The 23,850-nt window shown below is 53.8% G+C and overlaps 1 protein-coding gene across 12 annotated transcripts in view; it reads right to left on the reverse strand.

The window, feature by feature from the left end:
* LOC123646478 (DAB2 interacting protein) overlaps nt 1–23,850 on the reverse strand; it is a 163,565-nt gene that overhangs the window by 39,582 nt on the left and 100,133 nt on the right. Inside the window, exon 1 of one of the 12 annotated variants that reach the window (XM_045563502.1) lies at nt 10,110–10,207. The exons of 9 other annotated variants lie outside the window; for them this stretch is intronic. In XM_045563502.1, the coding sequence (XP_045419458.1) occupies nt 10,110–10,204 (95 nt within the window). In that variant the 5' untranslated portion in view covers nt 10,205–10,207. Of the gene's footprint in view, nt 1–974; nt 1,148–6,783; nt 7,366–10,109; nt 10,208–23,850 lie in introns of those variants that run through there. 2 more of the 12 variants (XM_045563499.1, XM_045563507.1) reach the window with 2 other exon arrangements.

Below are 23,850 nucleotides of genomic sequence, written 5' to 3' on the forward strand. Positions count from 1 at the left end.
TCTGGGTTTCAACTCCACTCTTCACTGTCAGTGCCTCAGGTTTTCACCAAACCACAAAAACTGTGTGATCAAATGCTCCAACTTTTCAGTAACTACAGGGATCCTGGATCGACAGAACTGCTCCGAGCCCTGCCTTTGTCACCTCCTCGGTGACTCTGGAACATGGTGAGAAGGACACCTACTGGTAGGCAGTCTTACCCGCCCCGACCAGACCAACAGGCACCAAGTCTTGGCTGTAACAAGCCAAATCCTTTGATTCTCCAGAAATGAGATACTTCCCCAGTAAAGACTCTGCCACACCAAAGTGACTGGGCTTCTGACAATTGTTTCAAGTATTTAAGCCGGAGCCAAAACACACCGCTGGCCTAGACCCAGCCTTCCCAGTCTACCACCCCCTCCCACCCCTCCACCCCACCCAGGGGACCTGGGTCCCATGATTAGGGAGCGGACACAGGAAGGGAAGAGAATGAAAGAGAGTCCCACTGGGGGGCTGGGGAGGAGATGACATAGACCCCAAACCCCAGTATAGCCCCACCCAGCCAGCCTAGGGTTGGGCGACTCAGAGCAAAGGCCACGTTTCTCGGCTCAGAAAACTTTTCAGCAGTTCCTGGCATTTCCCGGTTCTCCACGACAGAGCACCCAGAGGCCATCGGCGCCTGCGGAAAGGAGCAACTGACAACGGTTTCCTCTCACTTTAAAAACTAAAAACAGCAACAGCACTCTTCTTGGTTTTCCACTTTTTGGCAGGACTATCCTAATTAATTACTTCTACCTTGGGCTGGTGGTGGATGTCCGTGCAGAGACACCACCCCTGGGGAACCCGAGTCCCTCCCAGGATCTGACAACTGTGACAGCCACTCTCTGCCAGTGCCCACTGCTGCCCAGCTCATCCAGGTCTCCCTGGGTCTGAGGCTGCCTCATCCTTTCCCTTTTTCCCAGCCTCCCTCGTTCCAACCTCTGCTTAGGCCACTCACCATCCCTCAGCGAGGCCACCGGGCTTGCGGGGCTTGGGCAGGGGAAGCCGAGGGGAGGGCTGGCCGGCCAGCCAGGCCCGCTGCCCCCCACTGGCCCAGCCAGGCCAGCCCTGCTCTTCTCCTAGACACACCACTCCAGCCCAGTCCGCTGGGACTAATCATGGCTAGTTAAACAAAGGCTGCGTTCCAACTCTCCATAATGTGCTTTTAAAGGGCCAGTGTCCCACTTGGGCCTGCCAGGGACTTAAAGATACAGATCCGTTTTTCTGTACAGGAAACAGGAAAGCAAAAAGACAAAAAAACAAAAACCCAAAAGTCGTGATTAGATTAGAAGCCTTGGGCTTCTAAGGATAATTGTAGATAAAATGAACAATAGTAAAATTCCAAACTTCACCTGGAGGTCCCAAAGAACCCTAAAACAAAAACAATGAGGCCAAATTTCAAGAGGAAGAGCAGGAATGGTAGCCCTCTTTGAAAACTCAGTCTGCGCTAGGCACAGCACTTAGCACTTTATAGCAGTGTCTCCTTATTCCTCACAACTCCACGAGACAGGCACTGCCACTGCCCCACCTTCCGGATGAGGAAGCTGAGGTCTGGCCGAGGCCCAGCAGCTCCCCAGGGTTTCACGGCGGGTCACCCGTACCAGCTCCACCAAAGTCCCATCCTTTTTCCCACCTGCCCCTCCCTAGAGGTCCAGCTTTGCCCACCCTGACCCCAGCCGCACCTGCTCCACACCCCAGCACCTTTCCTTCATGAGGAAAAAGAAGGGGGTGAGGAGGAGTCATCTAACACAGGGGCCCAGCCTCGGGGGTTTCAGCCTGTGCCTCAAAACCCAGTGAGGTCGGTTCTACCTTTTCCTCCATCTTCCAGATGAGAAGACTGGAACCATGGCTTCTGACACAACACAGAAGGAGACAGACAAATGCCAGGGAAAGGCGAGGGCAGAGAAAAATGAAGGAGGGGGAGAGAGGATAAGGGGGAAGAGGCAGGTGTGCCAGCCTGCAGGGGTGGGGGCACTGCACCCCAGGCCCTCAGTCCCTTCCCAAACAGGCTGCATGGCCAGAGGCAGTTGAGGGGAACTGAGGCAGGAGGGGGCAACTGTCCTTCCAAGCCCCAGGCTCAGGCAAGCTGGCCAAGACCCCCCTCCATGGTCCACAGGAATGGGGGCTCTCCTGGGGCCCCTAGGCTCCGAGCGGGGGCAGGGCCTGCCCAGCTGCTGGAACAGCAGTGGGAAGGAGAGACTTGATTGTCTGCACCTCAGTACCTGGTCTAAGAAGTCCTCCAACAAAGGTGGGCCTTCCTAGCACCTGGAGTGGCCGGGCACGCAGTAGGTGCTGTGCGACTATCCTCTATTAGAAAATCCAAGTCCAGGTGGAGTTCTCAGGCCCAACTCTACAGGGGCCATGTTGTTCAAGGATTTGGCATCCTCATTCTGTTTCTACAGAGCCTAGAAGTCAAACCAGTTTGAGGTTGTGTAGCTTGATGGTTAAGAACACAAGCTCTGGAGCCAGACTTGAGTTCAAATCTGGACTGTGCCATTTGCAACCTGGGTGGTCTTGGACAAGTTAAGTCATGTCTCAGAGCCTCCCTCAGTTTCCTCTTCTGTAAAATGGGCATAACAATAATAATAGTATTAATATTTCCCTCACAGGGATGCAAGGAGGATAAAGAACAAAGCCTGGCTCAGCGTGAGCACCTAACAAAGGCCAGTCTTCTGCCCCAGGATGTGGTAGGAGGCACAAAACAGGAAACTAGCTTCCTGGGTAGTGACCTGGGCGAGTCATTTCTTTCTTTGGGTAGCAGTTTCGTTCTGTAAAAGGACCCTCAGTGACCACCAGGCAGGATTACCCTCTGCCACCTCTCAAATGCCTGCCCTTCCTCAGAAGGAGCCAGGCCAGAAGGTGATAAAGACTGAGAAAGGCTGGGCTCTGGGCCAAATCCTTTGAAGCCTGAAAACAGCCTGCCTGGGCCACCCAGCCCCAGGCTAAGTGAGGTCTGCTGGGTAGGAGGAGAAAAGCCAGGCCCCCACATGGGCCCCTCAGCAGCCAGCAGAACGCTTCACCTCTCCAGGTGGGCCCCCACCCCGCCCTCAGCCTTCTCTGGGTCTCAGTCTACACCCACTCCTCAGACGTGGACATGGCATGTGGTCCCGGTGAGCTCGCTTTGGGGAGCTCGGCATCAGCCATGAACGCCACCCACACACCTGCTGCGCAGCCTCCCCAGGAGCCAGGTGCTCCCTTTGCCACAAGCATCTCCAAGGCTTAGCCAGGTTCAAGGCCTGCCTCATCCCATCTTCCCGGCACCTAATGCACCTGGTGTGTATGGGGTGGGGGTGTGCTGCATCAGAGGAAACAGGTGGTCCGGAGGCAGGCGGAATGCCCCACAGCTCTGGCAGAGCATATGGCCACTATTCCTGAGGGGCAGTGGGAGGCCCAGGTGCCTTAAACCCCACCACTGCCAGCCCGCCATAGGGCTCATCAGTCAGTAAGGGGAGGCCTGATTTGGGGGTTTTGCAGGCCCAAGCGACAGTTCTGGTTGTGTTACTTAGCAACTGTGGAACTCTGGGCAAGTCCTTTCACTTTCCTGAGCCTCAGTTTCCTCACATATAAAATGAGGTAATACACCATCCTCTGTAGGTAACATGTAAAAACAAGGGTAAACCAGATGCAGAAAAAGCATTTAACAAAACAACTGGGAACCCAAAAGACTCAAATATCTGAGTGCCATTCATTCAGCAGACACTGAGAACTCACCAGAGGTCCTTCACACCCTGGGCTGTCCCCAGGCCAAATACATTCTACACTCTCCCCAGAGCCAGCAAACCTTGGGGAGGTAAAGGTCCTGACCACCAAAACGTTCCGTAGAAAAATCTCAAATAGTGCTCGCTTTGGCAGCACATATACTAAAAAGTCTCAAACTTCTCCAGAAGCCAAAGCCAGAAAGAAGCCTTCCAGAGAAATGCCATTAGTGTAAAGAAGTCTCGCTCCGCTCTGGGAAAGACCCTTGGAGCAAGCCAGGCTCTAGGACGCTCTCATGTAGGAGCCCTGGACCCAGAGAGAGATTGGGGCAAGGAATGGGGCTGGCAGGGGGAGGACAGGGTCCGACACACAGCAGGGTTTGGAAAAAGTGAATCCGAATCTGCTAAGGGGTTCTGCTAGGAAAATTCCGAAGCATACCTAGGCCTGGGATCCACTGGGTGAGCTGACGGTAAACCGAAGCCCCCGTACACCATAAGCCCTCCCATCCTCGGCTTTCCAGACTGGCCCAGTCCTCACCAGTGTCTCTGCCCACTGCTTCCACTGCCACTGCCTCCAGGGCACCAAAGGCCTGGTGATGCCAGAGCCAATCGCAGTTTCTGCCCTCTCCTCACTCCCTCCCTGAACACAGACCACCCCGCTCTGGCCTTGTCATAGCCACTGCTCTCTCACCACCTTTTCTCCAGGTGTCTGCGTTCCTCAGGGCTCAGGTTTTGAAGGCACTCTTCCCTCGCAAAGCCCTTTCCTTTGGTGATCTCATCCACGCCCCGTAGTTCTAAATACCTCCAGTGCTCACGACTCCAAATTTGTCTCTCCAGCCCTGCCCTCTTCTGAGCTCCAGACTTGAGTATCTAAATGCTGGCCTGACATCTCCTCTTGGACACCCCACAGAACTTCCAGGCTGAAACGTCCAGACGAGCGTGTCTCGGTGGCAAAGCCTGGAACCCTCCCTTTCCCTCGCTTTTAAAATCCAATACACCAGCAAATCCTGCTGCCACCCCCTCTGAAATCCCTGGCTCTCCTGTACTCCTCTCCCTCCTCCCCCAGCAGCCACAGTCCAGATAGCACCCCCACACCCAGCACATCCACTTCCCCCCACCTCCACCAGGGGATCAGGGAACCCTTCAGGAATGCAAATCAAATTATTTAACTCCCAGAGTTAAAAGCTTTCAGTTATTACCTATAGCACTCTGAAGAAATCAGCACTCAGAAGTTGGCAGGAGTGGCCTGTCTACCCTCTGACCTCATCCAACAATGCCCCTCCCCCAGCTTCTGCTTTCCTGCCTCAAGGCCTTTGTACTTGCTGCTCCCCAGGCCAGGAATTTTTGCTCTAGTCCACTCTCTCAACGGTGGGTTTCTGGCATCTTTTAGAGCTTGATCCTTCCTGACTGCTCAATCTACAACCAGCTCTGCCCTACCTCCATTACTCCCCAGTGAAACACTCCACCTGTTTCCTTCATAGCATCTTGCTCATTCAGCTAGCAAATATTAAACACAAACTATATGCCAGGCACTATTTTAGTTACTGAAAATACAGGTGCTGAACAAAGCAGACAAAAGTCCCTGACTTACAGCCAAGCACAGCGGCTCGTGCCTGTAATCCAAGCACTTTGAGAAGCCAAGGCAGGAGGATGGCTTAAGGTCAGGAGTTCAAGACCTGCCTGGGCAACATAGCAAGACCTCTTCTCTACAAAAAAAAAAAAAAAAAAAAAAAACTTAGCCGGGAGTGGTGGCTGGAGCCTGTAGTCCCAGCTACTTTGGAGGCTGAAGCCAGAGGATCACTTGAGCTCAGGAGTTTGAGGTTGCAGTGAGCTATGATGACACCATTGTTCGAGACCTTGCCTGGGGCGGGGGGGAGGTGTGGAAAATCCCTGACTTACATTTCAGTAGGGGAACTTCAACAATCTGGAATTACTTTGTTTCTCCACTTATTTAGTCTTATCTGTCTCCCCCACCAGAAGGTAATGTCTGTTGTATTTCTGTATCCTAAGAGAGGATTTGGCATGGTGGAAGAGCTCAGTGAGTACCTATGGAATGAATATGCAAAAACAAAGACCAGGGTGGCCGAAGAACCAAACCCAGAGAGACACAAGAAATCCAGATTCATGCCTTCAATGCCTCTCCCCAGGTAGATAAGGAAGGCTTTGATAACACCCCAGACTGGTAGTCCCAGCCCTTCAGGGGAAAGACAGACACTGGGGGTAGTTTTGTTCAAGTGCTGCAGGCCTGAGCAATCAGGGAAGGCTTCTTGAAGAGGTGAGATCTGAACAAGGCCACCCACACTCCCCTCCCAAATCTAGGGAGGAGGAAAACAAATTTGTGTTTTAGAGCTCTGATGTTCTTTGCTCTAGCAGGAAAAAAAGAAAAACCCTTTTACTTTTTATTAGTGTCTGGATCAATAAAAGTTTTAGAAGTAAAGCTTCTCTCCTGCAATACTAACCACGAGAGAGACAGACATGGATTATTAAATCTGTCTCAGAGAGGCAGCAACTCTCAACTGGAGTGGCAGAGGCACCCAGCAGCTTCGCCCTGGGCCCTCACTGGCTCTGCAGCCAGGGGTCAAGGGCCCTTGCTCACAGCCGAGGTCAGCAGCCAGGCTCCTGGACAGCCACCTCCCAGGTGCCCCACAGCCTTGGCTGCCTCTGCCTCCTCTGTGCTGTGCCCTAGGCCTTCTCCCCAGCCCCCTACCCACACCCAGACTTGAAACTCCTGGAGGGCAGGGCTTGGTTCCCAGGAGGAGCCAGTCAAGCAACCCCAGCCCCCACCCTCACTTTTCTTCCTAAGCCCCTGAGAGGGTCCCCCATTCAGTCCCCAGGTCCGGCTGCGAAGGGGCCTGGGTGAGCCGGCTGTTGACTTGGGCAGCTCAGGGAGCCCTGCTCCAACTGCAGCTTGGGTTCTGGGCCAGGCCTCCTAGGAGAAACAGCCGCTCACCCTCCAGCCCCGACCCACTCCCATCAGGGGCCTGGCTGACACCACACCTGGCTGGAGACCCACCTACCTGGGAGGAAATTTCCTAAGCCCCCTTCCTCCCTCCAGCAGAGCCTCGCACAGACCTTTGTGGCAGGAGCGCAGGCCTCTCCGCTGATCTGGGTCTGGGTACCTGAGGCCTGGGAACCAGATCTGGCTTCCAAGGATGGCCGGGTCTCCACTGAACAGCCCCTCTGGCCCGGCCCAGAATCTTGCCAAGGTTGTCACCGAGGAGTCCGAGGCCACAAAGGCCCATTCCCAAGGATTGCGTGTGCCCAGGCCAGATCAGGGGGCCTCTCAGCCAGGGCTGGCATCTAAGAGGTAAGACCACCAGGGCTTCCCCTTCCTGCAAAGCAAATGCTGAATCTGTGTCTTTCCCGTTGAAATTTCAAAAATGACTTAAAAAACACAGCAGTGACAACATTTAGAGATCTCTAGGTCCTCCAGGAAACAAGTGGAAAATTACAGTCTTCCATACAGGTAACCACATGGCACAACCTTCTGGTCCAAGAAATCTAGAAAAACTCCTGAAAGCAAACAATTGCTTTCACCTACCAGTGCAGGCCCCACCCGAGCAAAGAGCTCTGGGTCAGCAAAGCAGGGGGGAGGAGCGAGCCCCAGCCCAGAGGTCCCTTTCAGGCTCTTCTTCTAAACTGCTGACTCCGCCCAGGGTCATATTCTGCCCCAAGTCCCGCCTGAGGTCCCTTTCAGGCTCTTCTTCTAAACTGCTGACTCCGCCCAGGGTCATATTCTGCCCCAAGTCCCGCCTCTGGGCCTTTGCACTTGCCAGTCCCTCCATTCTGCCCCGGCTCTAGGCTCTAGGCACGGCTGGTTCCTCCTCTTTCTGTATTCAGATCAAAAGTCCCGTGGCAGAAGAGCCCTCCCCTTACTACTCTATCTAAGGTGGCAACTCCCACCCACCCCCCACGTTATCGCCCTGCTTCATTTTCTTCATAGCACTGCTCTGAAGTCATCTTGTTTTTCTTTCATCCACCAAGAGGAGGTCAGGTCCACGAGAACAGGGACCTGTTCACCCGGGTAAGCCTAGCACACCTCGAACCAGTGCCTGGCACAAAGTAGGCACTCGACAGATGTACTGAATGAATGAATGCATTTTCTTGCTGGTCTGAGACTGTGTTAAGCAGGACCCAGGGTAACCAAAAGTCTTGGGGGCGCGCCAACGTCTCCTCTTCCCGGCCCTGCTGGCAAAGCATTCCCGACTCCCATCAGGCGACGCCACGCCCCAAACTGTCCCCAGGCCGGAAGCGGCCGGCCCGCCCCCAGCCCGCCCAGGCCCAGCGGCCCCACCCAGTCCACCCCGCCGCCCCGGCCCGACCCTTCCCAGGCCCGGCGGCGGCTGACATTCTGCCGCCAGCTACCCCCAGCTGCAGCCACTTTCCGATCGCCATCGGCCGCTGCGCTCCGGGGCCTCCGCCTAGGAAGCCTCCTCCCCACCTCCGCGCTAGCCCGCGACCCCGGCGGCCCCGACAACCACTCTCTTGCTGGCTGCACGGCGGGCGCCGCCGCCGTCCCGCGACGGCCACACCCCAGGTTCACCAGGCTCGGACCAGCGCAGCCCAGAGACCCACTAAGGCAAGCACTCTCCCTCCCCCGCATTTCCATTCAAACATTATTTATTTATTTATTTATTTTAATCCCACCCCCCTCCAACATTTTTAAAAGCAAACACAAACTGAGGTCCAGACAAGGCCAAGGGTTTGCCTACCAGTCACCTGGGCAGAAGGGCACAGCCCCAGGGGAAGCCGGGCTCCCGACTCCCCCACCCTGATTTGGGACTAGACTGCTTTCCCCTTGCTGGGAGGGCACTAGACTCCCAGGCAGCACTCCAGCGTTCAGTTTCTGCCCCAAGGCGGTTTTCTCTTCTGTAGGAAGAAGCGTCAGGCTTGGCCAGCAGGACAGAAGGAGGAGGTTCAGTGCAGGGAGGGAGGAGACACGCTGGTGAGCAGTCCAGGTGCTCTGATGGGCCCAAAAGCCTGGGGACAGACAGACCACTGGGACCACTGGGCCACCCTACCAGCTCGCCTGGAGGTTCATCCTTGGATCTCACCGGGCCCTCACTGAAACAAATCCCTCTGAGAAGGGCACACCCAGCCAACCAAATACTTTTGCCTGGGGTCACTCCCTTTCCCATCCCACTAGAGAAGCCACAGCACCAGTCTCCACTTATTGAGCCTCTACCATAGGCAGGGCATCATACCTCCTTCCCCTACAGCCACTACCCAGAGGGGCTAATCAAACTGCCTTCACCAGGGTGCCGCTGCAGAGCTTCCTGATGCAATGGGCTTGGGGAATCCGACCCCTCAAGGTCAATACAGGTGGACAGAAGTGCTGGGAGGGCAAGAGCCTCTGCCAGGCTCCTACCCTGCTCCTTCCCTCTCTACCCTGAGGCATCACAGGCCCTAGGTCAGTCCATGGCAGTTGAAGTCTGCTCCAGCGCCACAGCACACAATTACTGAGCACCTACTAAGCAGCAGGCTGTGTCAAGCACCTACTGTATGCAGCCACACAGGACTGTGAGGAGATTTTCCTGTGACCCCCAACCTGGAAGGTCCCTGACTCACTCCATCCCTTGCCAGGCCCTAGGCTCCTGACTCAGTGCCATTCTGGGCACAGGGGATCCTATACCACCCCATCTGCCCACATCTGCATCTGTCCCCCAAAGCCCAGAGGGCTCCCCTGCTCCCCCTACTGCCTGCAAGGCTTCAAACCAGAAGTGCACTAATGGTGGTCCTGTCCCCTTCCTTCTCAGAGGTTTTTCCTGCAAGCTTTCATCTCAGTTCATCCAATGTCTTGCTAAAATTTCCCAGCAGGGGAGAGGTGAGAATATAGTCTCAGAAAGGTCCTAGGGCCAAAGAAACTCTTCTAGCCCCAGAGCATCCAAGGCAACAGGGAGGGAGGAAGCAGAGCGTATCTTCTGAGCACCACCTCCAAGCACCTCCTCTAGGACGCGAGCTCCAAGCCAGGCCTTCTCCCATTGATTTCATGATCATGGCAACAAACAGGCAAGGCAGGCACTGTGACCACTTTACAGATGAACTCAAATCCAGAGAAGCTAAGTCACTCATACAAGTTGACCCAACTACATCTAGAAGTAGGTGTGCCTCATCCCACACAATTATTTACACCTATTACTCATCCTCTCTTGTTTTCTCTCCCAATTCTAATAATATTCCTTCCTCCTGGAAGCCTGCCTAGATTAACCCCAGTCAGGAAGCCATCTCCTGCTGATTGGTCCACACAGTTCTAATATCTTGTTATAACAAAACAGGGCCCTATGACAGGCCTCTTACGCTGCATGACAGCTGTCAAAGGAGGGGGTCACAAGCACAGCAAATAAGCCTGCATCTGGGGGTCTGAAGATGTCCATCCCAAGTTGGGTACCCACACTCACCAGTTGTCTGACCTTGAATAAGTTACTTCCTCTATACCCAATAAGCCCCAGTTCAGAAGTCTGCATAATCTCTTGTAGGCTCCTTTCAGATTCATCCTTAACATACAAAAGTACCAAGTACATAGTGATCATTCTTGGCCACATGTAGCTGGGGGAATTTCAGAGGCTGCCCTGATCCAGTCACTCCTGGTTCCAGCACCTCCCGTGACCCTGGCCATCCACGGAACAGGCCTCCCTGCCCCCTGCACACTCCTCCCTTTCCACCAGTGGTAACCAGCCACAAGGCCCTCCTTTCCCCTCTTCCCCACACATGCCCTGCCCTGTCTCATGGCCACAGCCTTGCTTCCACTAGGCTCGCCTCCTAACCCTATTTCTAATTTTCACTCACCTTTCAAGGCCCAGCTCAACTGCTCCCACCAATGGGAGGCCTTCCACCGTGTCCCCAGGCACAGGAAAGTACACAATCTCCCTCTCTCTTCCCCAATTCCCCTGCCTCACTGCCCTCTCCTGGGTCCTGCTGCCACCTGTCAGGCCCTCCTTGCGTTCCTCAGGGCATGGGATTCAATAAATGTGTGATGGACATACACACACCACCAGTCAGTCTTCTCCCCAGAGCTCAGGGCCCTGATGTCTTCTTTCAGATCTGAAGATATCCACCAATTAGGCTAGGCCCTCTGGGGGATCCTAGAACCCTCCTCCCTCAAAAAGTTTCTCATTTTCTGGAGTGACAAGAGTCAGCCCCAAGACTGTGAAGGAAGACTTCCAGGCAATGCTTGGTCACCCCCTTGGGGAGAGATGTGCTCATACCCTGGGAGAAGAGACCTTCTTGTGACCATGGCTCTCTTCTTTCTAGAGGTTAAGCGGAGGACAGAGGCTCTTTCTGGAGGAGGAGGGTGCTTCTGTAACCCACCGCCTGCCTCAGGATGAGTCTGTGGGACAGAACAGGTGGAGGATGGGAGAGGGATGCCCTGCAGAGGACAGTCAGCCCCCAGCCTGGCTGTGCGTGGAAAAGGGCTTCTGAAGAGACCACTGCTGTACTCAGCTGAAGGTGAGAGAACAAACTTGGTATTAGACTGACAGCCAACTCTGGAGTAGTTTCAATGCACCAGCTGTTAATTTATGTGAGCACACCAATGGTTGTGTGGCTTTATCATCACCAACAAACAACAAATGTGTCCTGGCACCTGTTATGTGCCAGGCCCAGTGCGAGGTATTTTACATATATTATCTCCTTTAATTCTCCAAAGAGCCGTAAGCTGTGGGTATCTACACTTTATCTTACTAAAAATGAAGTGGAAGCACAGAAAGGTTGGGAAAGCTGCCCAAGGTCACACAGCTAGTTACTGGTGGGAGCTGGGATTCCAGGCCCCTCAACAATCTGGCCCCAGCCGGTCTTTCTGGTCTGAGCTGCCATTGCTCACCATTCCAGAGCCTCTGTCCTCTGTTCCCACCCCTCGAGCTCCCCCCTCACCTTGTTTTGAGCTGTGTGGGTGGTTGATGTACACTGTCAGCCCACAGCCTCCCCACTCCCTTCCTCCTCTCCACTTACCTGATCCCCCCTGCTCAGACCCTCAGCTCCTGCCCATCTGGCTACCTCCACCCCACTACCAGCCTGATCACATCACCCCCATCTGCCAGGCCCCCAACCAGTGTCTTGTGATGACTTCAGCTGGCAGAGAATCCTGGAACCTTTCCCCCACAGTGATGTTGACACATGTTCACTCCCAAAATGTAATGTTTCCATCAAAACATTTAGTGGGAGTAAATTCCCACCCATGTGACACCTCCTCTGAAAAATATAGAGTAAATTTACTCAAACAAGCAGTGAGACACGGTCAGCATTTCTCTTTCTTGGCTGTCACAGTGCCAAGTGCTGGGCAACACCCAGCATGATGCGCCAGGGCCTGAATGTTACCAAGAGGCAAGGGAGAGAGCTGGTTACAGTTTATGAGCCAGTGACTGCTGGCCCTACTGTACAATGTGCTGGAGTCAACCTGAGGTCAGTCCCCCTTATCCCTAAGTCCAGGCCCTTAGACACTCCAGTGCACTCACTGGGATGCCACCAGAGCTTAGCTTCTGTGTTTCTGGTGAGGTCACCTACTGCCCAGTCCCCAAGTCCTGCCCCGCATCCCACTACAGTGGAGCCCGACCATCACCACACCATATCTATACCGGGCCCCAGTGCCTAAGTTCACACACATGCTTCCTGAAAGGTTAGGGAATTCAAACCTTCCTAAACTGTTTCCTTACCTACCCCCCCAACCCCGAGACCAGTGACAATATCATAGGGGTGGCTCAGGAGGATCCTGTTCCACCCCCAGGTCCCACGACTGCCAAAAGATGGGATCTAATGCTACCCACTACAACCTGGGTGCCTGGAATACAGCAGTTGCCACTGGGTCTCAACCTGCCCCAGCCCCACCACTGGGATCTGGGATAACTGTGAGGCTGCAGCAGTCCATTCTTGGGGAAGGCCCAGCCCACTGCAGCGAGAAGATGGTGGAGATGAAGGGAGGCCACTCCGTCCCCACTCTCCACGTAACCAGACAGCAATTTCTGCAACAAGATAGCATTTACAACCACTGTGCTCCACTCGTAAGTCCCTGCCTCAGGAGGGTCAAAGGGTGGCCTCTGAGTTGATTTCCCCCCAATGTTTCCTGAGAGTCTGTCCCACACAGCCATGTTGCACAGCGCTGTCACATCCAATACTAACTAACCTTCTCTCCACAACATTTGTCAGAGGGGGAGGGATCACTGTCTGAGGTTAAATAACCAGTCCAAGGCCACACAGCTAGGAAGGGAGTGACACCAGGAACCAAACAGGTGAATAAGACACATGGTCTACACTCAGGAAGTTGGTGGTTTAGTGGAGAGGGGAAGGCACACACACACTAGGACCAAACAAAAATACATGTAACTGGCTGTGGGCCCAGAGGAAGCTATGAAAAGTGTGCAGTGCAGGGCCTGACCCGACAGGGGACCGATGAACTCAGGAACAACATTTGCAGCTTGGGAGCAGGGAATTGGGGAGAGTTTCACGGAGAGGAGGATGTCCCAGTATACCCTTCTTCTGAGATCTGTGTCCCCCACCAAGTTCTGTGCCTGGCACATAGTCCCCTTCCCATTTCCAGGGGGGTTAAGCCTGAGCAGGCCACTGGCACAGTGCATCACACGTGCATCAGGACAGTCCAGCCCCGAGAGGTACGGCAAGTTATGCCTCATTTACAGATGTGGAATCAGAAGTGCAGGGCAGCCAAGTTCTTTGCTCCAAGTCACATAGTTGTAAGGCCCTAGCAGTATCCGATTCTGAGGCTGCCTCTCCAGCAAGCTCTTAATTTCTCTGAGCCTTAGTTTCCTCATCTGCAGAAACTGCTGGAGAAGCACCTCCCCTACAGATGTGTGTTGGACACTGAATGCCTCATACGTGAAGCCTGGGTCCCAGGAGGTGGTGACCACATGGTTCCAGAGCCTGAACCTACACTGGCCCAGGGACCCGCTCCTACAGCCTGTTGGGTGAACAAGCAGAGGGTGACCGGTTTCACTCACTGGCTTTCTTCCCAAGCCAGGCTTGCCAAGGAGCGGCCATCGATATGGAGGTGTAATTGGCAAGCCTGGCAGCACAGAGCCCAGCAACAGGCCCAGTGGGTGATGGTGTTGCAGAGGAAACAGCTGAGCACAGCAAATACGGCCGCTGACCCAATTCAGTTCCGTTCTGTCTTCGAGAAAATAATTGAGTTTAAATGAATAGGTTTCCCATGTCCCCTCCGGCCTTGGGAAGGATGGAAAGGGAGTGAGGGAGATAGGAACTGTTCCCCAGGCTTACTGTTGGTTATTTTTGAGTCATTAGGCCTGTGAAAGGTTTCTTTCTTTCCTGGGCAGCCAGCGGGGTCGGACGTGGCTGGGAGGCAGTGAGGTGAAGTGAGAACCACGCAGGGTGGACTGTGAGGATGGAACAGCTTTGTGGAGTGGCCTGGTCAGTCCCCTCTGGGCCCCAGGCTCCTGATCTGCGGAATGGGAACACTACCACACCCCCACACCCACACACACCCCAGAGTTGCTGGAGTAGCTAATTAGGGACTTCCAGGGAGAAAAGGAGTCTGGGGTGAATGGAAGTGACCAGTTCTTTGCCCTACAGGAACATAGGCCCACTGTTGCCAAATGTGTTTAAGAGAAGCCAGAAATCTAGATTTTCAGTGAATGTTTAAGATGTATATTTTGGGGATGTTTAAGTGTTGGTAACCAAGTTTAAACAAAACAATAAAACCTTTCTACCCCAAATGAAACCTGTCTGTGGGCTACATCCGGCCACCAGCCACCCATGTGCTATATCTCTGATTAATGAGGACGTATGCAAAGCAATTTATGACATGCTAGTGTCCTCCCACCTGTTTACTGCCTTATAATTTTCTTTGGCCAAGAGGCCAGGCCTAGCCCTGCTTGAGTAGGAGAGGTGAGGGACACCCTCCCCTCAAGGCCAGATGCCTTCAAGACTTCAGGGGACAACACCAAAGGGCTGTTGCCCTCCACCCCTCATTGCAGGAAGGCAGATGGGCCTGCTGGGCCTGGTTTTGCCCTAGAAGTTAGAGGTAAGCCTTGGGCTTACCTCCTGCCCAGCCCCAACTCCCTCCTAGGGTCTCAGCTTCCTCTTCAGCAAAATGGGGGTTTCAGAGAGGACCAAATGAGAAGGAGAAAGCTTAGAGATAAAAGGCAAGGATGTGTGTTCAAGTGTCCACAGAAAAGTACAGCAGCAGAGCAGAAAGAGCCTGTGAGCTGGCAGTTCCTCCTTGGCTCTTACCTGTGTGACCCCAGAGAAGTTACCTAACCTCTCTGTACCTTGGTTTCACCCTCTGTACACAGGAGATAAGCAACTTTGGGACACAGAGCTGTTGTGAAGATTAAGTGAGACGATGACTGTCAAGTACCTGGTAGGATGCCTGGCACATAGCAAGGGTCTGAAAAATGATAGACATTATTATTATTGTTATTGTTGTTATCTCTAATGAAAAGCATGCCAGAGAATTCTGGTTGGGTGATTACAATAGTGTAACACAACCAGGCAAACTCGTTGTTAACAGAGGAGGCCAATTATAATTAGCACAATCATTACATATGCAAATGTGCTGCTTAAATGCTGGAGAAGGGTATTCTTTAAAGTATGTTTAAATAACCCCTTCCCCCTGGCTGTCCCCATCCCCAAATCTTGTTTACACTATTACTATCATTAGCAAACACTGTCTTAATAAAGCAAGATAGAATTCTACACTAGTACATACTCAAGGAGGTTTTAAACCATTTGAGCTCCTGCCCAGCCCCTGTGGAGTCTAGGCCTCCCCAACCTCACTTGCTGGCTCCCCTGATACAAGGAGCTCTGGGAGGTGGTAGAAGGGTTGGGGACATGTTCTTGGCATAGAGCAGACCCTGTGTTTGAGAGGAGGAACTCAGTGGCATTAATATGACCCATGAGTTCCCTCAGTGCTGGTGTTGGGAAGCATATGTCATAATTCCCGTCTTACACCTGAGAAAACCTAGTTTCAGAGAGATTTACAGAAGTAATTGGCCCAAAGTTGCAGAACTAGTAAGCTGTAGTAGAACTGGACTCAAACTTGGATCAGTCCCCTAACCTCTGGAGTCTGCTCTTGTAGCTGTGCCCTGAAAATGGACTTAGCCAGACCTCGCTGCCTGATGAGCACACAGAGTAAGTTAATCCAAAACTCATCACTGAGTCTTAGCACTGGAAGCATCATCAGAGACTGACCTGGGTACTGAGCTGAAGAAACAGACTCAGACTCTTTGCCTAAGGAAGGTCCTACAGGTATAAAGGAGAAGAGCAAGGCCCTAGAATCCAGGGCCTCCCACCCAAGGACTGCTGCTTTTGCATTTAGATCTTTAAAAACAACTCAACAATCTTCCTACCCCCTTGATAGCTGGGTTGGTACTTTAAGCATCACTGTAGCCCCTAGGCCCAATAAAGACCCAAACAGACAAAAGATGCTCAAGAAATGTTTGCTGAACTGAACTATTTTCCTACCAAAAAAGACAATGCTGAACAGCTGGAGCATGAAAGGCATGTGATGGAAGATGGGTGGTGGCTCAGGGACAATGGAGACAGCACACTGCCCTCTGTGGGAGAACCTGGCCACCTCCAGCTCAGGAGGCCTCCTTTTAAAGCATTTCCTTGCTGGATGCCTGCGCAAGAGGCAGGCAAGCAGCTGGTTCTCAGCATTGAAGGAAAAGGAAATGCACAAGTGTTAACAGATTTTTTAGCTCCTCACCTGCCACCCCCTGGGCACAGCCCCCTTCATTCCTTTTCTCACTAATTCCTTGGTCCCATAAATTGCCCCTCCATGCCCCACCTCTGGGATCCCCCATCACCCCTCCTCACTCCCCCATCCCTGGCTTTTGGAAACCTAAGGGAACCTTGACAATTATGTCACCCCTGCCCTTGCCCCAGCCCCAATGCCACCACTAAGGCACACCAGGCACCTCTATGTGCAGACACTCTGCTAAGCCCTCCTTTCTAAAAACATATTAATCCTCACCAATATCCTGGGAAGTAGGTGCAATTATTGTTCCCATTTGATAGAGAGGGAAACTGAAATCCAAGACAGCATAAGTAACCTGCTCCAGGCCCCTCATAGCAGGGTAGTGGTGGGGCTGGGATTTGCCACAGGCAAATGCAGCTCAGGGCCCTGAACTACTGCATTAGTGTCTGCTCTGAGAGGGCATCCCCAGACGGGGAGTGGAGTGGGATAATGAGTCCTGGCCTAGAGTGGGACACGGTGTATTACCCCTCATAGCACTATATCCTGCTAGGTCATTCAACCCATCCCCCTGCCTCCAGGCAAAGCTGTGAATAAACCTGGAGCAGGGGATGATGTACTTTCTGGGACTGAGATCCACGGCCTTTCAGAGCTGCCCAAGCCCAGCAAATTGTTTTCCAGAGACCACCCTAAATCCCTACTCCCCACCACCTCCCACCTCCTCACACCCCCAGTCCACCCGCATTCCACAGTGGGGGATGGAGCTCCTGGCAGTTGGCAGAGCTCAGCTGGCTTTGGCACCAGCTCCTGAAGTGCACCATGGGGGAGGGGGCAGGGGAGGAGACACTTCCCCTTAAGGACAGAGGGGACTATGGGGCCCAGCCCCTCCTCCTCCTCCCCCCAGACACCCTCTGTAGAAAAGATACCCACTCAGTTTCTCCTATTATACTCTCACAGCGCAGAACACTTCTGATACCGGCTGGGTGTCCTGTAATTCAGTTCAATTCTGACACTGTCTACTGGGAGGTGGCGTCAGATCCACAGGTTGAGGGCTCAGTGCCCAGGACCAGCCCCCACCTTCAGATGCCAGTCGCAAGCCCCAGGGTGTTTTCCCTGTGCTTCTGACTGGCTATAAGCTGGGGTTCCCGTGACCCCCTCCTTGGGTTTGATTAACTGGATAGAGCAGCTCCTAGAACTCAGGGAAACATGTTTGCCAGTTTATTATATAGGATATTACAAAGGCTACAGATGAAGAGATGTGTAGGGTGAGGTATGGGGAAGGGCATGGAGCTCCCATGCCCTTCCCGGGTGCCCTTTAGGAGCCTCCATGCATTCAACTATCTGGAAGCTCCCTGAACCCTGTCCTGTTGGGTGTTTATAAAAACTTCATTTCCTTGGCATGACTGATTATATCATCAGCCACTGGCAATCAACTTAACCTTCAGCCCCTCTCCCTTCCCTGGAGGTTGGGGGTGGGCTGAAACCCCCAACCCTCTAACCTGCCTCAGTCTTTCCAGTGACCAGCCCCCATACCGAAGCTACCTAGGGGTTCCCAGCTATCAGTCAGCCCATTAGCATACAAAAAGACATCACTTTGGAGAGTCCAGGGATTTTAAGTTAAATGCCAGGAAATGAAATACTGTATGTATTTCACAATATCGAGCCCACCCTCACACTCAGCCCAGGAGCTGCTTCTAAAAATCACTGATCTAACCAGGCCCCATCTCTTCTTAAAATCCTTCCTAGTGACCTTCAGGATCAAGTTCACACTCTGCTGCCTTCCCACTGCCTTCCACTCTACCCCTGCCACTCCCTAGACCAACACACAACTACCCCATGGCCAGTGACACACACCACCTGGCCAGCCAGCAAGCCCTTCCCCTCCTCTCGCCTCAAGGAAACCCCCCCAAACCTTCACCTTCACCCTGTGGCCCAACCATCAGCTCTGTGGGGCCTTCCCGAGCCCTGGTGGAGTCCTTACACCCTTCTCTGTCCACTCACAGACCCTCTAAGGCAGGATCTGTTGACCTATCATCTCTTCCAGCCAGGAGGATCCCCTGAGGGCAGAAACTAGGTATGACTGTCCCCTGAGGGACACACAGAGCACGCGTGGCTGGAGCACTGGCTGGAATTTGCTGCACTGGGCTCCCCACAGTCAGTGAGACCAGATCGAAAGGTGAGCCTGGGAAATCTCTTGGAGGTAGACCTGACCATAAGCCCCCAAGCCAGGTCAGACCAGGGCCTGCCAACTGGCTCTCCTAACTTGGCTCACTGGGGAATAAGCACAGTGCCAGGCCCAATCTTTCCATGGACGTCTGACAATGGCTGTGTTGAGAATCACAGGAGATGAAGTCATTGCTCCCAGAAATAGGCTGACTAAGAAGACGTGACGACAATGCAAATAGCAAGGCTGGACACACACACATTCACCCACCATGTGTTTCTCCGCCCTGGGAGGCCGGGCCAGGCCTGAGCTCCTCTGAGTAACAGAAATCCTGCCAGGAACTAGGGCCAACACCAAGAGCGCGGAGATGCTGGTCTTTGGGAGCAGCTGGGGCCCGGGCACTCTACTCAGAGCCTCTCATGCAGGGGCCCCATTACTGATCCTCGACTCAAGGCCCTGACCTGCCCTGCCCTCTCGGACTCCATGCCCCCAGCCTTTCGGGGGCCCCCTCACATTCCTATCCTTTTGGGAGGGGGTGCCTGACTAGATTCCAGGGAGGTGGGAGATTCTCCTGGCTAAGACAGAGCCCTGGGGCCACAGCCACTGGGCTCAAATCCTAGCCCTGTGGCGTTGTAGCTGTACAACCTTGGGCTAGTCAATCCACCTCTTCCAGCTTTGTTTCCTCATCTGTGAAATGTAGACAGCAATGTGCCTACCTCATGGAGTACCACTAAATGAACTATGTCTCTGTTCATTCACTGACCCTGTAGCAGGCCTACTCCAAGTGCCGGAGACAGGTCACAGATCAAGACATACATGTCCTACTCTCTGAGGCTTACAGTCTAGTGTGGGAGAAGTACACAAATACAGGCATAACAACATCAGGCGAACTCCAGTGCTGGGAGGAGACGCGGAGGAGGGTGTAGGCTAGAGGGCACAGCCGGCTGTGTGCAACAGGGTGGTTGGGACTGACACTCAATGAAGGGAGGGGGCAAGTCACACAGGTGTCTGGACAAAGAGTGTTCCAGAAAGAGGGAACAAGGACAAAGACTGGGGCTGGAGCACTCGAAGGGCAGGGTAGGGGGACAGTGAGAGAAGGGAAATCGGGAGGGTCATAAGGAGCTGGGCACGCACGGTCCGCAGGAAGGAGCCTGAGGCGTCAGAAGGGCAAGCAGCGGGGCTTATTTGCTGAAGATTGCCCCAGCTGCCTGTGGAGAACAGACTGAAAGGGAGCAAGGGTGGGAGTGGGAGACCAGCCTGGGGTCGGTGCAGGTGGGAGACGGTGGCGGCAGTGGTGGCGAGACGTGGCACATGGCATGGTGCTGGCACAACATGAATGCTCAGTCAATATTCCCTCTTGTCTGTGTCACCGTCCTCATTACCATCAACATCCTCACTGCCCCCAACACTGGCTTGGGCTCCACTGGTCCTAAAAGGGAAAGACTGTCGGGTAGACCCTCAGGAAAGTCCTGGGAGGTGGGCAGGGCTCTATGCTCTGATTGACGAATGACAAAGTACCCTGATCCAGGTCTCTGGAGCAGTGACGGGCAGGGCCCAGGTGCCTTGAGCCCATGTTCCGCCCAGACTGGGCTCTCCAACCCACGGACACAGGTCACCAGGCACCTTCCCTGCCCCACCCTGGCCCAATCCTCAACCAGCTCAGTGTCTTAATCCACATAGGGCTCCCACCAGGAAAAACATTACACTCCAAACAAAATGGCAGCTCCAAGGGTCTGCATCTATCTCACAGATGTCAGAGTTCTTTCCCACTCGACTTCTCACTCGCTGAGAGGGAGGTACCTCCAGGCCCATCAAGTGAAACCAGAGCGGAGGGAACTTCTTGAACCTTAGCATGACCCACTCCCTTCCAGGGGCTTCCCTAAGCCCGGGTCACACTCTTCCTTCGGCCTGGCTGCCACCAGCCCTAAAATACTCCTTTAGGGCCGGCTCTGAAGCCTGACATGGCCTCCCTTCTATACACCAGAGAGCCCTGTGAGAACCCGAGGTAGCGACAGTCCCTATAGGGAGGCAGGCGCCTCCCCCACTCCTGTCTGGGAGCTCCTCCAGGGCAGGCAGGGACCACAGCTCACTCCTGTCCCTGTCCCCAGGGCTGGGAACAGGTGAGCAAAAACAGAAATAACTCAATCCTGAGGGTCCCTTGGGGGAGCCCTGTCTGCACCGCAAAGCCTGAGCCAGCCAGCCTGCTTGCCTCCTTTGCTGTGCTGGCTGGGGCAGCCCATGGCCTCGGAGTTTGTGTGACACTGCCAGGAAAAGGAGTTGGGGAGTCTTCCCTCCCCAGCCACGGACTCAGCTACCCCAAGTGCCACCTCCCAGCTATGAGTGCTGGGAGGGAGGGTTCTCGCCAGAGCAGCCAGGCTCCCTCCCTCTCCTCTCTACAGGCCACGGAGGTGACAGTAGGCCAGGCAACACGCTCCAGGCAACGGGCACAGAGACTGCTATTTTATGAGCAGGAAGAAAAAGTCTGCAGAAAAGCCCCTGACCAACCGTCCGTGGTAGTTTATGGCGGGGCGGGAGGTTCCGTGGTGGCAGTGGCATAGCAGTTGTGTCACTTCTCACTCCATACTGACTGGAATTTGGTACTCTATGCTTATATTTTTAATTATATTAAAAAGAAGAAGACTTTAAAAAGTAAGCTAAAGTGAAGGAGAGGGCAGTGATGAGGAATTTGGCACATGTTGGCTACTGTCCCTCCCATGACCTAAGCTGCTAAGGGCCAAGTTCTGCTTCATGTTTTGTTTATCCTGCCCCCCCCCCCCCCCCCCCCCCGCCCTGCACAGCACAGGGGTGGCAGGAGGCAGGGCTGGGCAGCCAGCCAGGAGCCCGGGCCCCAGACACAGGCAATCTCTCCGCCTCTTCCTTTGCAGACACTGGGGCTGGACCCCCGCTGGCTGTCCGCATCTGTGTGCTCCACCGTCCTGGGTACCCCCGGCTTCAGTTACTCTCAGGCTCTGGCCCAAGGACCTGCATACAGCAGGGGCTCCAGGAAAGTTTGCTGGACAAATCTCCAGGACAATCTGAAGGACTGGTTATGCAGGTGATTGTTTAGGAAGAAACTCAAATACGGAGTTTATGGGCATATGGAGGGAGTGGCAGACGGGGTCGAGAAACAGAAAAAGGGAAGTTATGCCTGTGGGCCTCAACAGGAAGATTCCCAGACAGGCTTGGCCAGAGCAGTTCGAACCCTCAGAGGAATGCAGGACCCCCGCAGGGGAAGGGCAGGGAGAGAGAAAGGAGGGAGGACCCCTTTCCAGGGTTTAGTTCCTGTGAAGGCCCCGCCCAGGACCTAAAGGAGCTGTTGGCAGGCAGGAGAGCAACTGCAAATGGCAGGGGAGGTCGTGTGCGGTACAGACACACAGACAGATGCGGATGGGCAGATGGACGGCCGCCTTCATAGTCTTCGCTGAAGATTAGGAAACTGTGTCCTGGGGGTTTCTCTTATATACTTATGACCTTCCCTCTCTCAGCTCTTGCCTGGCCAAAGCCTCCTGTTTAACTGACAATGTAGGGGTAGAAGCTCCTGACTTGGGGCGGTGGGCACAGCTAGGGGCTCTCAGGGTGGCTTGGGTCAGGCCTGCAGAACAGCTGCTTGTCCAGGCAGCATCTCACACCAACCAGGACAAACCCCTCAGCAGGGCATGTGAGGCGCCATCAGTTCTGCCCTCACCTCCCTGCACCCCAGTCCCCTGGCTGTCCTGAAAGTGCTCACACAGGCAGCTCCCACCGCCACGCCTCTGTCCAGGTACCCCTCACCAGGGAGTCCTCGCCTATTCCCCTCTGCCCGTTCAGGTTGTATCCCACCTTTAAGATAAAGGTCCCTAACTAAAGAGTATGGCCTATATTTGGTCAACATTCATGTTTTGTTTAGCCCACACAGTGTTTGACATTTTTAAGTTTTGAATCAAATGCCAATATTTAAAGATGTGAAATTTTAAAATGTCACCCAAAAACTCTTGATTTCTGCTTCTCTTATAAATCCAAAGGCATGCCACCAAAGGCCCAGTGCCCTGGTGCAGTGGCTGCTGCCACCCTTAGCAGAACTCATACTCCCCAGATGGCCACAGTTGCCACTACAGCTGTGAACTGTCACCGTAGGCAGGACCCACACTCATCAATTTCCTCCCAGGATCACACTCAGCGCCTGGCACATAGTAGGGACTTGCTTATTATTTGTGGACTACGGAATGAATGTGTACTGATTCTCTATGCCCAGGGTTTCCTGATGGCTATGCCACTTCTCTGCAAGAACCCCAACAGGGACAGGACAATGCCTTTCACTACTGCCCCCCCCCACACACACACACAGCTGGGAACTCCTGCAGTGGGACACTGGGGTAAGTAAGCCTTTGGGCTGTATCCAGATCTCTCACATCACTATTTGATCCTTGCTTCAAAAGCTGTGCCTTCTAGAGCCCAGCCAAAGTAAGAGCAGTGATCCTGGCATCCCCCCTCCTCCTAAAAAGCGTGGTAAGATTCCTGGCCAGCCCATGGACAGTGATCCCCAGGACTGTTGTTAAACTGAAAAGGAGAAATTCAGCAGCAAGAACTCACAAAGCCAAGGCTTCCTCAATGCCTGCCTGTAGGAGGTCTGCCCCTCTTTGAAGCTGGTAACCAACTCTTCCCTTTTTCTTTTGAGTAAATGAAACCCCACAGGGCTTTCAAGGTCAGAGTCACATTGGCAGGAAGGGTTCTCTTTGTTCTCCTGTCTGTGACTTACCCCAAACACAGACAATTGTCCCCAACAACCAGGTGTTCAGCAGTGGTGGAGGAAGCCCCTCCTGCTGGGGTGGGGCACTGAGGAGCCAGGTGCCTACTGCGGCTCCCCAAGGAGCCCTGCTTCCTGGGATACAGAGTCTCTGTTGGCCTCGATTCCCTGCCAGCCAGGGAGCTCCATCTCTTGGAGCTGGTTGGAAAGAAACAGCTGTCAGCCCCTGGAGTGCGCTCCCTGCCCAGGCAGTGGGCAGCAGGCAGTGGTGCAGCCTGGCTCTGCCCGTCCCTGGCTGACAATGTGACCTCAGGCTACTTGCCTCCTCTCTCTGAGCTTCAGTTTCCTCACTTGGAAAATGGGGGAATAAATACCTGATCTGAGACAATCAACCTCCTAACGGGGCCCAGAGGAGCTCTGTGAATCATAAAGTGCCATGCCAAAGTTAATTATTCCAGCGCCTGGCATAGTGCCTGGCACGCAGTAGGTGCTCAATGTATTGTTCATGGCAGTTACCAGGCATCTGCACTATGCCAGGCTGTGTGCTAGGTGCCAGAGACGAGAGAGGAGGCCTGGGCCCTGTCCACAGGAAAT

Source organism: Lemur catta, chromosome 10, assembly GCF_020740605.2.
Source record: "Lemur catta isolate mLemCat1 chromosome 10, mLemCat1.pri, whole genome shotgun sequence".
NCBI lineage: Eukaryota > Metazoa > Chordata > Mammalia > Primates > Lemuridae > Lemur > Lemur catta.